We start from the raw sequence: 14,237 nt of genomic DNA, 5'->3' as shown, positions 1-14,237 counted from the left end.
TACCTCAATAAATATTTTGTACATTACCTTTTTATATCGTCATTAATGTTTTGCTATTATGAAAATGAACCTAGTTTAATAAAACTCTAGTTATGATAAAAATAAGAAACTTAGTGTTGTGTTGAATGAAATTAATAACGGAACGTTTCGTTACAGTAAATACGTATTTCGACTCACATTTCGTTACGAAATTTATTACAGATAAAATTGTTCAATATACTGTACGACAACACCGTTAACAACAACATGTTTGTTTAAAATATATAAATAACAGTATAACATCTTTAACATCGCCTAGATTCAAAACTAAAAATTCTATCCAATTTATAAAATACGTATTTATTCACTCTTTGTGCTATAGAACATTCAAGAGTTTTATACCAAACAATTTTGTCCTACATTTTTCAAGGAATGTCTTCACGGACATTCCTCTATGTATAAAAACAACTTTCTTTAAATATCATTTGCATTATAAAATGTGATGTATTTGAAGAATGAAAGATTTCTAGCTTTAAAATAAAATGATAACTTTTGTGATGAGCATTAAAATCGCGTTATCTTTTAATAACAATAATTTTGAAAATATAAAGTTCATTTATTTTTGAACCAGAAATCCCTCATTCCTATCTAGATGCAATATACTTCGTATACTGTTTTGTTATCGAATTTCACGCATTATAAGCTCATACAAAAATTATATTAGAAAAATAAGAAGAATAATTTAATCGCTATAAGAAAATACTTTCGTAATAAGTAATTCCTTTAAATCAAGGACAAAGATCCTTTCTTGGTGATGCATAGAAAAAGTTGAAAATTGTTCCCGTAATCATTGACTTAAAAACGAATTTTCCTTTCTAAAATTTGTTCATAGACTTCCGTCGTTAACAACTGGTAACCGGATTTTTCACTCAAGTAGTATAATTTGTCCTTTGTGCTGTTAGGATTGTAACCTTCATCTACGAGGTCCTTCTTTTTTAATTTAAATGTACCTAAAAATATTATTCTTAGTTAGTTAAATCTAACTGAAAAGTATATCTTGTCGGAAATTATCTTACACACCTGTTAGGTCAATTTTTGTTAAGATCCTAATAAATCTGGGAATCGCATAAAATGCTAAGTTCTCTTTAAAATCGATGGATAATTTATTCATATCTAAAGAGTTGCTCTCGTCGTATATTGCTGCCATTCCAGCTTTTCCCTCAACTCCTGGAATCTAAAGAAAAATATGAAAGTAGTTTAAAATTATCTGCGTATTTTTTTAAATTATCTGGAATTTATGTACCTCGACTCCGTACACAATGCAGTCTCTATAATTAACAACATTGCTAATAATAGCTTCGATCTCGGACGTAGACACATTTTCACCTTTCCATCGGAAAGTATCGCCTGTTCTATCCTTAAAATATAAATATCCTAACTCGTCCGCTATTAAAATGTCACCTGTGTAAGAGAAATATATTATGTAAATATATTCATGTAAATTAAATATCTATTTTTATGACGTTATTGAGTTGGATTGGTACCGGATATAAATGCTGAGTCTCCCTTTTTAAACACATCGCGAACTATCTTCTTTTCCGATGCTTTTTGATCTACATATCCTAAAAATGCTCTAGATGGGTTGTTGGGAATGATTTTGCCAACGAATACGCCTGGTTCATCTGAGTAAATAGTAGAATTAATGTGTATAAGTAGCAAAAGATCTATAATTATTAGAGTCACTGTTTCAATACATACTTGGTTCACAAGTTTGACATAAACCTTTCGCATTTCTTATGGGTTCCCCATCAGAATTCGATTTTAAAATAGAAATGGGGTAAAACGATGGAATAATACGGGATACGAAACCAATGGCTCCAACTGTATTGTCAGTATTTACTGAAAGAAAACAAAAAAAATGTGTTAGTTTAATTCTAAAATGTTAGTGATATGCTTAGAACAATCTAATATTATTTAAAAGATTCATTGTTATACCAATATTAGCATTTCCTTCAGTTGCTCCATAAAACTCGGCAACTCTTGGAATGTTAAAACGTTCGACGAACTCGGGCCATATTTGGGGCCTCAAACCATTGCCGAACATTAGTCTAATCTTATGTTTCTTGTCTTCCGGTCTCGGAGGCACTGCCAAAATGTATCTGCACATTTCTCCAATGTATTGACCAATCTAAAAAAATGATTGCATATAACACAATGCTCATTTACAACATTTAAAATTAAGTTAATATTTTCATTTCCTAACTCACTGTACAATTATATTTAATGCAATCAGGAAAGTAGGCACTCGCTGAGAACTTTTTCCTGATAACCACCGTTGCACCATGTAAAACAGCTGCACCAACCGTCATTGCACCAGCTGCAGTATGATAAAGAGGCATGGGCGTGTAAAATCTGTCTGTGCTTTTGAACTCTGCTATCATAAAAATCCCGGTAGCTATAAACATATACCTAGAACAAAAAAAATCAGAGTTAAACATTTACACGAATTTTAAATATTGTCAAATATTTTCTCATGCAACATAAAGTGCATTTACCTATCATTTGTGATGACTGCAGCTTTTGGAAGCCCAGTTGTGCCACTTGTAAAAATATACAGCAATTTGTCTTTGTAAGATGGTTTTTCTTGCAGAACTGGTGGAGCTGTGGATACTTCAGCCATTAGGGCAGTCAAGTCTTTGTCATTAAGTTTTGATACAGTGCTGTTTGGTACTTCACCGAGCCTGTATAGTGCGAATTTAGGGTCCAAGGAGCCCACAACCTCGGACACGGCTGGAAAAAATAATTAAATAATATAAGAGATAGGATTAAAAATTGAATTGGCACGTTATTAGTTATTTCAACTGTGCTGAAAGTGCAATTTGGACGTGTGAATACAGTGGACTTTAACGTTACGCAATCATTTATAAAATGGCCCTCATGATAAGTCGACGGAGACACGCAACCGAACACCCAATTTTCTTCCATTCTAACGTAGTTAGTTCTATTTCCTATTATTGCATCAATCAGCCACACGCTACGGTAATCGAATATCGTTTATTCGGCCGTGTGAAGGTTGTAGAACAGCTGAGAATATTAGCGTTCCAAGGGCGTTAAAGTTGTTAGATATTCTCTTTCCGGATATTTTACTTTTGTATTTTTTGAGTTTAAACCTAATTGCAGACCTTTAAAAGAACTACTGAGAAAAAGTCTAGTTAAATAAAACAATTTCATTGACTTGTTTTTTCCTAAGAAGCAAAAACATGTTTCTCATAGATATTTCTAAGTTCTTTACAGATGGCAGTAATTCTTCAAGTTTTTATTAATCTCTGATGTATCATTTCAGTATTGTGTAACTTATTTTCAACGATTATTTGCTTTAAAAGGCACATTGAAATAATAATGCTGCTAGTAAAACTGTTCTATGTAAGAAACTTCCGTGTACGTAGTTTTCATAATTGAAACATAGAAACCTTTATACTCGAGTTTTCGAAACCCTATTAAATCCTGCGCAATCTTCCATGGCAGAGAATTTCCTATACTTTCCAGTGTGCTATATTAACGGTGGGTTTGCGTGCACTTGTACACACGCTATTCGCATCGGTGCGTGGCCGAATCTTTCACAATTACTTAATTTACTAATTTCGAACTGCATGCCAAGGTTCTTACCATCGACAAAATCTGCACCATAAATAAGCGCTTGGCATTCAGCAACGTTTATGCTGTGCAAAAGAGAAGTTTTCCGAAGATTGATGTTGATTAGTGGTACTATTACTCCTAGTTTGCTCAGTCCCAGCCAAATTGCGACATACTCTGGTCGATTCTCCAAAAGTAGACCAACAAGGTCACCCCTACGATAGCCATGGTTCTTAAATATGGCGGCAATTTTGTTACTGTAATCCTCTACCTGGAAATTGTTGTCAGAAACTTCAGGGCCAGAAATAACTGTTAGTCTAACATATTTGATAATACGGTCAAAATATTTAGAGGATAGTTTATTGTAACTTTTAATTGAAATGAAAAATGTTCATATTGTATACTCTACAGTGTAAAGTATGAAGCACACTTTGAGTAGACTGAAGTTCCTCTAATTACTTTGACTCATTTTACCATATGATGTAAAAAATATAAAGAGAAATATTTTGTGCCCAGTGTTGAATCTCACCTGTTGGAAAGTCCATTCTTCATCTTCGTAGATAAAACAAACTTTGTTCGGATGTCGTTTGACACATTCTCGGAATACGTCAGCGACGATTCTATCCTTCCTCGCATGGCCACGTATAGCGAGCAAAATTTTTACATACCCAAACAGGGCTCTGAAACAAACAAAAGATACTGTTGCTTTTCTGTCTTGACCTTTTACCAACCGATTAATATCAGTTATATGATCTGATCGACAAAAAATCTGGTGATAAGATAGACATTCTTTATAAAAATTGGAAACTTGCGTTAAACGTAAATAATCAATACTTAGCGCTAAAGTGTAAACAAAACCATTTTTCTAGAAAAGAGAATATTTTTTAAAAAGTCGTACGTGAAATAGACATATCACAAATTTATTTACCGAAAGTAAACATTTATTAAAAATTGATGTTTCTAATGAAACTTGAAAAGATTAACTAAGGCCAAAGGTACACATGGTCTCGTAAAATAATGAGAAGTGTCTGTTACGCGTGTCGCGAACTTCGAATTAATTCAACATCATTCCACAAGAGTTATTCATAATCTTGAATACAAAAACCGATTGCATTAACATATGAAATTCAGTTAAATGATTATACTGAGCAGCAGAATGTAGCAAAAGTTAAACTTTTAAATATTAGATGAATCTGTTACAAATATAGAATCTTCTACATTTCTGTTTTGCCGTTTATAAACATATCAACTAAATAGTATCTTTTTTTATTTATTTCTCGTTGTTATCCTATTTTTATCCATTTTTTTAAATATTGCTTACAAAATTTAAAGATTGGTTTCAAGAGTCGGAGCATAAATAATAGTAATCGAATTGTAAACTAAGATGCATCCGAGTACATCTTAGAGGAAATTTGAGCACTTAGTTGACTCAATAGACCAGTTAAGGCAATGAAAGAAATCTGTGTGCTGCGCACATCGTTTTAGACGATTCATACTCCATCAAAAGGTTTTATGACTTAATAAGCATTAATATACATCTCTGTACATTAAATTATTAAATTAATGATATCCTTCAAAACGTTTACCGTTTATCTGAGTTTATAATTTTAATAACTAATGTTCTACACAAATTTGCAATTAATAATATTTCTTAAAAAATTTTGATTGGTTATTGAGTACTTTTAGAACTCCCTAAGTTAACTTTACCGTTTTTCTATGTTACCTAATAGTTGTTAGAGACAATGTGCAGAACTGTGTAACATTATCTATTAATTTTCCGTATTTGTAGCCGCGTCGTTTCTTAGACCGACGATATTTGCATAGGATCGGACTGTAAATAGATTATCGCGATTTTAATGCGCAAATATTGTTTCTAACACCACGGAGCCGAGACATTTGAGACCACGGAGACGTATGCGTTATTTGGATAGCCTCAGTACACTGAACTTTCATTTCAAATGCACCTGTGCGTATTATATTTTTTTTATTAACTCTCTTGAACACTTTATAATAAACTCTTGGACAGTTTATATCTCATTAAGAAGTAAATACTAAAATAAAATAAGATATCATTCATAACTCCAAGTACTTAATATTTAATTTGTTCATACAGTTTCAATATTATTTTCGGTACTGATGGTCACTCAAGGGACACACTATTAGAGGTCAATGAATTAGTTTTGTCCTTGGCGCTGACATTAACAACCTTGAATTCCTATGATATTTCTTTTCATTCTTAACAGTGATCGAGGGTATTTATGGTGATTGTGTTAGATGGAACATCCTGCATAATTAAAAATTAATGAATTAATAAAAATATGGCGATTGAAAAATTACCAACAGGAAGCCGCTAGCACACCGCAGAAAAGGATCCAGGTAACAGAAATCAAGCTTATCACAGTAACCGTAAATAATACCGGCGTTACGTAATAATATAAACCGCATTGCACAATTTTTTCTACCGAGATTCTGATCGATGTTGCCACCAATGTTTCATGATCAATCGTAATTTATGATATTAAAGATAATTCTGAAACGATAACCAAATGTTTTTTGCATCGCCTCGAGATAATGAAATAATCAATCAATCTCAATTCCGATTCAATTTATGTTTTGTTTAAAAATTTTGTTATCGACAAAGAAAGTGCAATAATCTGTTTATAGTTCCTTAATCATTTAAATCGGAATTAATTCATCACGAATATATTTTTGTACATTCTGAATTCTATTAAAAATTTTTTAAATTCTATTACAATAGTATTATTAAATTCGAAAATCGCGCGGTGTCCCTAATGGACATAATTTCAAACTTTAGTTTTGCTCCAATACTGGGATTAAAGGACCGCGAACGCGTTGTAGTTCCGTAAAATTACAAACGTTCAAATTCTACTGAAGTTAAGAGCATTAGAATATTCAATGATTGCTAAAGGAAGGTGCGCATTACGAATATTCTACCGAATTATATTTCATCTTATAAAAGAGCTCCAAAAACAGTACAGTACAATTAAAATTAAAACCTTCGACATAGTAAAATGAAATGAATGTAAAATAAATGTAAATGCTAACACGAATATTGATAATTTTTTATCGTATCTAAAAGAAACTTAGGTACAGGTTCACGATTTTATAGTTCCCTAAATCGCCATAAATGAACGTCAACGCTGTTTAATTTTAATATAGCGATCTGCATATTCCCTAAATCTCAGTGCTAAAAGAGGATGTAGCTTTAAGGGTTATAATTGTTCAAAGAAAGTGAAAAAGAGGTACCTTATCTTTATGCAACTGTTGAGTTTTACGAATTTTTTAATACATTTAAAGCTCCAAATAATGGATTATGGGATTCTTTATGGATATTGGAGTCTGGGTATTAAATTTTGGATTCTGGATACTGGATACCGGATACTTGATATTGGAGCTGCAATTAAATAAATTTTTACTAAAATGTATTATTACATCTTATGTTTACTGTCTTATAGTCCTAACGATTATCACACGCATTAGATGCATTGCATTTGAATGCATATATCTTTCGTAGCCTCTTAAAATGTCATTAATAAATGCAACGTTCGGTAACGCAACAGCGTTACCTGCTATGAACTTCATAGTCACGATTGAACATCGTATATCTATAAGGAAAAATTTCAAGTTACGCCGCGTCCTAACAATCGTCCATCCTAGGCGTCCAACTCCTTCATCTATAATGGACATCTATTACAGCCTCCAACGCATCTCTCTTCAATTACAAACATTCTTCAAATTGCAATCATCAAACCTGATAAGTCGTTACAAACGTATATTCCGGCAACTCGGAATACCCAGAGCACCGAGAAAGTGAACTCGACGCTGACTTCCTCCGCGCACGAGGTTCCCAAAGGTCACGGATGACGAACGAATGCCATTAAATCACGAATAGAACAGGAAAATGATCTACTCACTTTGCGTCCCTGGGTAGGGTTTTGAACGCGACGTAGAACCATCGAAAACGTCCCCCGGAGACGAGATAGGCTACGAGGATGACAACGAGGAGCTGGATGATGGAGATAGGGCCCGCGTAAATGGCGAGCAGCGTGAGGCACGCGATCATACTCGCCAGTAGAAACATGATGAACGCCAAGCGGCGAAGCAGGCGGCCGACTGCCTTCCACCGACTGGACTCGCGGCGGGTTTCCGTTCTTGTTCCCGTCCGCGTCCTCGTCTTAGCTGTTGTTGTCGTCTCTGTCCCCGCTCCTGCAGGCAAGACAACCGTATAGAGTCTCTGTCTCTCTTCATCTTTCTCACTGTCTCTCTTTCTATTCCTCTCTTTGCCTATCTGTCTCTCTCATGCCCGTTACATACTTATCGCCGGTTCATTGTTCGGGCTGACTTCCACTTCCACTTCTACGCTGGTCACATTAGGTTCGACTCTGAATTGCTCCTCCGGCTCGACCCTGCTCTCGGCCGACGTCGACGTACGCGACGAAGACGTCGGCCGTGAACAGTTCGACGATAGGAGGCTTGCCGCGTCGGTTTGGACTTCACCCTTCTCTACGTCCTGAAACAAATGTCTCGTATACATACATATGTAGGAAGTAATTCGTATGGTTTCTTAGAGTACTCTTTTCAATTTGATGACTGAGACAATCCCCCGATTTTCCAAAAAGTTCTGAAAATCTGTCGGGAAACGGATCGGTGAAAATGCGCTTCATGCAACACCGTTTTCTCTACATTTTTAGTGAAAGATATCCTAGTTGAAGTGTGAAGAGAGGCTGCTTAAATCCAGGATCCAGAATATTCATACTGTTCTTCCGACTTCATTTGTCTTTCTCTCTTTATCTCCCTATCTACTCATCTGTCTATCTCTAGAGCTAAGTTACCGTGCCACTTTCGAGAATCGGTTTTGTTAGGTGATCGCGTGATGCACCGGTCGAAGAAACTAGGCTACTGCGTTCGCGTACCGTTCAGGTAGCAACGGGACCAACGGTCAACATAATGCTGCGTATTTTGTTGATGCTGGGACATTCAGGTTGGATATCTGCGTTATGTAACGTCTGGGACATCGCAAATGACACCTCCGGGCAGAGTATTCGAGTGTCTGGATTGTTCGGTCAGTGTTTTATTGATACATTAAATATCAAAAGTATAAGAACATATACTTAACACTACTACTACTAAAGGAATCAACACCGTCCTTTCCAAACTGTTTATTTCACGATTATCGAATCTGTAAAGATGGTCTTGTAGAAAACAAAGTTCTATAAATTATTTATAATGAAAATCAACTGTATTCACAATTTCTAACATCTTTGTAAATCTTCTTTGAAACCATACCTTTAGTGCTTGATAATTCTAACGTCAATGAAAAAAAAACAATGTTATTTTATATGAATGTTTTAGACAGATTAATGTTTTCCCATTTTGTTCATGACAGACATTGGCTCATTTTCTGTTGATACTGTACAGTGTTGATTCGATCAGGTATACCTCTTCTACGTAAATCTACATAATTGTTATAGTTAATTAATTCTGCTTTGGAAAACTAAAATTGATTTCATTTTAATGTCATATGTTAAGTTCCTGTTGATTAGAACAATTCATGACGCATCTATATTATTGCAAATACAAATTTTCAATATCGATCGCAATGTGCTAATTCGTTACTTTCTACTTTCTCTTACCAGTTTCTCTTGCAAAATGCGTTCTAACTAAAACTAATGCGATTTCTGTAGAGCTTCTTAATTTATGTTCGAGATCGAATCAGAAAATGCTACGTTTCAAATTTTGTATGGTTATAATACCGATCGTATTTTCGTTTTCTTTATCAAACTGTAAGATTCAGTAGATTTGGGATTATGATAAATACTATGTCACAAAGGATTGGTATTTTTACAATATTTGATATCAAAAAAATGTAAGATTGAGTCCTTTAACGTTTTTCCATCGACTGTTCAAAGTACAACTTTTTGAAACTCGATCGAAGCGCTAAAGATCGGGAACTAAAGAGCGCAGCAACAGTTACTAATGGTTGGTAAGGAAAATGTCTGTAAAAATAAATTTTTGAAAATTTTAACGATAAATTTGACCTAAAGTAGCATAGAAACAATCAAAATCAAATATATTTTCAATACATTTTTTGCGAAATTTCAATTTACATTTCGTAAAAGTCAATTATAAAAATATCAGGTATAACAATTAAAGTAGTCTGCATATTAATTACTAATGTCGTTTGATGTGATTATTAAAAAGTTTTGATAAGATATCTCCTCATACTTATCCTACTCACCCCGAAAAGATATTTATGGCCCCGGTTAACGGTTATGTACGGAGCTAAGACACATTTTTGCAGGACTCTTTTCAGTCTCGTGGTTGCGATATATGTATGTCAAACATATATTAGAATCACTTTGCTATTTTTAAAAGCGTCCGAATCCTCATCACACTGTTCGAATGCGATATTTATTTCATAATTGAGCCTTCCACAACACAAATCGTGGTTTTACGCGATCACATCCGAAAACGGACTTTAAATCAATAACTCTATGTCACTGCTAACGTGTGGAAGAATTCGGAAGCTTCTTGAACTATTGTATGCACAATTTTGCACGAAACATATATTAAAACATATAACAATGTTTCCTTGTAAATTTACATAACTTCTTAATTAAGATAAATGTAGTTCCATTTATAACAATAACAGTTTCAGTCAAGTAATTTTATCAATGCAAAAAAAGCTCTATTTCATTTCTCTTCTCGTACATCGGTTACATATTTGAATTTTCGTTTACATAAATAAATCTGATTTATTTATTATCAACTATTTTGGCAGTGTCAAAAGTAAAATAGAATCTTCTAACCAGGTCTCTAACTAATGACTATCTTTTGTTGTAAAAAAAAATCAAGAATTTACCTTATATTTGTTGCATTGTGTGCAACATGCATTGCTCAAATTTTGGCGCGCGATTGTAGGCAATACAAAAGTAGTTCAGATCAATGAACATTACGCTAACAATGTACTTATGAGGATGCTATGAAAATTGAGTTGCAATTAAAAATTGAAATTCCAATAATGTTTTGCGTACAAAGCAAAATGCAATAAAATTTACCCGCCTTGCAAATTCAAATAAAATTTTTCAGCAGCTCTGTAGTACAGTCTTACATTCTGTTCATTTGTTAATCAAAATCGTGAAACCCAAAGTCATTGGTTACGTGAATGGATCATGACCTTAGTTACTTAAATATTCAGTTTCACCAACATGTATCATAAAGAATGGTTTATACAAAATTGCATGTCATTGAGTGACATGTGACACAAAATTATTTTTATTTCTAAAATTTTCTAAATTTCTTATTAGAAATTTTCTGCGGTAACCGAATAATTGGTGAACAAATGCGAGCAAAAGAAAAGGTCGATTACGAAAGCTTATTAAAATACCACCATAATTATGGTCGCCATGAAGATCCATAAGAAAAAGGAACTGCCGTAAAACCAGTTAATATGCCCCAGTTACAGCGAAGAATCGCATACCGTTACAAGAACTGTTTTTTAACGTTATGATTTTTATCAGGGTATTTATAGATTTTGCCGTTCGAAATAATTTTTTTCATTCTCTATTAAAATGATCTCAGCCGGTAATACAGGAATTAATGTGTTAATAATTTCGATTTTCAAAGAGAGAGAAACAATTTATTAAAAGGAGAACATTGGCAACTGGCTTCTTTATTTATTATTTTTATATTTTTTACGATCGAACAACGATTTCACAAATTCTGCAACTTCGTATAAGAGAACCAAGATAATAATGAGGTCACGAAATATTATAGGTGGTTTAATTCGTCTTAATTATAGCTATAACATAATGATACCGTGGTGTCCTTAAAATCTCGGAAATAGTGACCTTAACAGAAATTTGGTATGCACAAGTTTGTTGGTTCATCTTGTGTATTAATAAATTACAATAATATTAGATTATACAATGCGCATAATATTAAAATATAAAACATGACATTGACATACAATATCGATAGAATATTGCATTAATTCTGCAGTTGTTTCGATACTACATTTTGTATTCATGAATTAATGTGTTGCGGAATCTAAGAAAGACTGATTGAAGGATCATGTCTGGAGATAAGTGAATGGTTTACTATTAAAAGGCAACGGCTAGCGGAAACCGTTCAATGACCATCGGCGCTGCAATATGACGGTCCACATAACAACACAGAATCTAAGAACCACGGGCTGTTGCACACTTTCTATTGCTATCGACGTAACCACGCAGGAGTAACGCACTCTAACATGTAATTATTGTCCATTCTGCAACATTTATTTGTGCCTTGCGAGTTCATTCCCCTCTCTCCTTCCAGCTCTCTTAATCACTTTTTTGATCCTAAGATACAGATCTAATCATAAATTATTAAACTATCATAATTATTTACAAATTCCTTCAGATAATTAAAGAACAAAAATTGTTTACAATTTTCATTTTTAATCGCTTTAAAGCTCGACGAATCGTTTCGATTAAAAATCATTGAGTTAATTTAGAAACAAAAATTAATGAAGATTCGCACTAATATAATTTTTTGTATGACTTTACACAATTGTGATAGGATAGAAGAATAATAGCTAGATGTGTACATGCAACTGGATTGCTGTAACCTGACTGCATTATGTTCTCCATAGTTATATAAGTATTCAAGTAGCTTTTTCCATGTAAATAAGAAAATTCTACGATGCAATCTGGAGACTGAGTTGCACTAATTAAACGACGAGGCAAACAACTTATCTTCTGACTCATTATACATGCTTTGTAACTTTGGCAACCCACTTGGTCAGTAATGTCCGCATTATTTAATGTCAAAATATATTGCAAAGTAGGTCATTAAGTTTTCTCAACGTCTTCATTACAATTTAATTACTTAATTTATCATTTAATTTTTATATTCAATTTCAATATTTTTACAAAAAAATTTTTATAAAAATTTACAACTAAGAGAACGATAAAGCACAATGACCTTGATACTCCTGCAGCACATTGGTCGGCAGAAAAAACTGGAAATAAACGGTCTTGCCTTTCATTTTTAGGGAACAAATTCTTCCGAGAGAAAGGATAATGCTGCACAAAATAGCAAATCCGGTTCCTTTTCTGAAACTTTCAAAACTGAAGTATACTAAAATCAGCAAAATATTTCACACTTCTCATTGTTCTCATCGCTGCGGCAAAAATGATTCGTTAACAACATGCAAACAGTTCATTACTATGTTAAATTATGACGAATTATGTTTTAGATCGCGTAAGCAATTGTTCTTATCTTTGTTGGAAGTTCTAAAAGACTATCATCTGATTGCAATTGAAGGAAAATCAGAGTTTATGGCAGTCTATGGTGGGGATAACCTACCGTTCTTCAACCATGGTAATTTACTATTCGTGGTATCATAATTTACAATCAAATAACGGAAATGACACGGTTAATACCCTCGCTGGATTAATTTTGTTGAATTTATTCGTCGACCGACCGGAAAGGAAATCGATTTAGTTTAATGGGGGCCGAAACGACTCGAAATTAAATCAATTTAAAAAAGAAATTACATTGCAAATTTCGAAAATAAGTACGTATAGAAAAAAAACCGGTTTTAAATTATTCAATTTTCATTTTTAGTTTTTATCTTTAGTTGTAAAATATAATACAATTTATAAACAATTTTTATTACATTTTAAAATATAATTAAAATACAGAGATCATTTTTTTCAGGATTCAAAAGCTTATATAAATGAGAAACAACTTTTTTCAAGCCTCAAAATATAATAGTTTTAATAACTTGACTTTTCAATACAAATAATAGTTAACAAAAATTATTTACCGTGTTGACTGTGTCAATTTTTACTTGGATAAATCATAAAATCAAAAATAAAGATGGCTTCACAACAAAATTCAATGAAATTATTTTCCAATATGTAAAATAGATCTATTTCTTTTTTTCAGTGATACTTACACGATTCTTCTCGGAATTCACGCTTGTTCTGTTACCAGTCAATATCTTTGAGATGGTTGGTGACATGATTAGATGATTTCTTCGTTCGCAACGGTAGCACTCATTAAGTCGCACTTGTGAATGCAGCCGAAGAAAAAGATGTACACCAATGTGTGACAAAATGCGACAGAGTACCAGCACCTGAAGAGTTTCACTTGTTTCTACACATAAATTCACTTATCACCTATTCGGGAACAGCAATAAATTTGAACTGCTGCCGGCAAAAGGGAGCAAAGTCCTTTTTGTTTAAACAAATGTCTCTTTTCGGACGACCGGAGGAAACTTTCGCGGGAGAAATTGGTGGCGAAAAAAAGCCGTTCGAAAGGCGATGCCCACGTGTGCGAACCGACTAAGTACACTGCTCTGTAGATGTTGGGTAGCTCGCGCACCAAAGCGGAATACCTGGCAGTACCGAGTTTGCTAGGCCGATCATGCAAGCCGATCTCCCTCCATCGGGATACCGGTGCTCGGGAAACAGTTTTTTATTTGCCTCGACCAAATTCGCCTGTTCAGTTCATCGACAGAATTGCTACAGTCAAAATCTCTGCCTGGAATTTTGAGCTAACCCAATGTCTTTTTTTTCAATCAATTTGATTGAAAACAACTTCGTGAATTTTTT

At 33.7% G+C, this 14,237-nt stretch overlaps 1 protein-coding gene and 1 long non-coding RNA gene across 3 annotated transcripts; one reads left to right on the top strand and one right to left on the bottom strand.

Annotated features, from left to right (window-relative positions):
- Positions 1-173: 173 nt before the first annotated feature.
- Positions 174-13,992, bottom strand: Fatp1 (Fatty acid transport protein 1). Of its 2 annotated transcripts, none has more exons than XM_078186538.1 (13): positions 13,580-13,992; positions 7,948-8,143; positions 7,548-7,839; positions 4,142-4,292; positions 3,646-3,883; positions 2,535-2,769; positions 2,247-2,448; positions 1,975-2,167; positions 1,738-1,878; positions 1,524-1,661; positions 1,283-1,440; positions 1,060-1,213; positions 174-989 (listed from the first exon to the last, which is right to left on the bottom strand). In XM_078186538.1, exons 1-13 carry the CDS (start codon positions 13,643-13,645, stop codon positions 835-837), a joined length of 2,319 nt encoding a protein of 772 aa, XP_078042664.1. In that variant the 5' UTR covers positions 13,646-13,992; the 3' UTR covers positions 174-834. The 2 variants fall into 2 exon arrangements, with proteins under 2 accessions (XP_078042664.1, XP_078042665.1); XM_078186539.1 differs by lacking the exon at positions 13,580-13,992 and adding an exon at positions 8,466-8,586.
- Positions 10,014-13,915, top strand: LOC144473021 (uncharacterized). The gene is made up of 3 exons (XR_013494486.1): positions 10,014-11,886; positions 12,875-12,999; positions 13,570-13,915. It is a non-coding gene; the product is annotated as an uncharacterized LOC144473021 (long non-coding RNA).
- Positions 13,993-14,237: the final 245 nt, after the last annotated feature.

Source organism: Augochlora pura, chromosome 7 (assembly GCF_028453695.1).
Source record: "Augochlora pura isolate Apur16 chromosome 7, APUR_v2.2.1, whole genome shotgun sequence".
NCBI classification, from domain to species: domain Eukaryota; kingdom Metazoa; phylum Arthropoda; class Insecta; order Hymenoptera; family Halictidae; genus Augochlora; species Augochlora pura.
The sequence above is the reverse complement of the archived record's forward strand: the minus strand, read 5'-3'. Positions and strand labels throughout refer to the sequence as shown.

Excerpts from the sequence above, each read along its gene's own strand:
- Fatp1 (XM_078186538.1), bottom strand. The coding sequence starts at position 13,645 with ATGTCACCAACCATCTCAAAGATATTGACTGGTAACAGAACAAGCGTG. Across the intron at positions 2,449-2,534 it reads GCAGTCATCACAAATGATAG|GTATATGTTTATAGCTACCG; the intron begins GTAAATGCACTT and ends TTTTTGTTCTAG. Across the intron at positions 2,168-2,246 it reads GCATTAAATATAATTGTACA|ATTGGTCAATACATTGGAGA; the intron begins GTGAGTTAGGAA and ends TCATTTTTTTAG.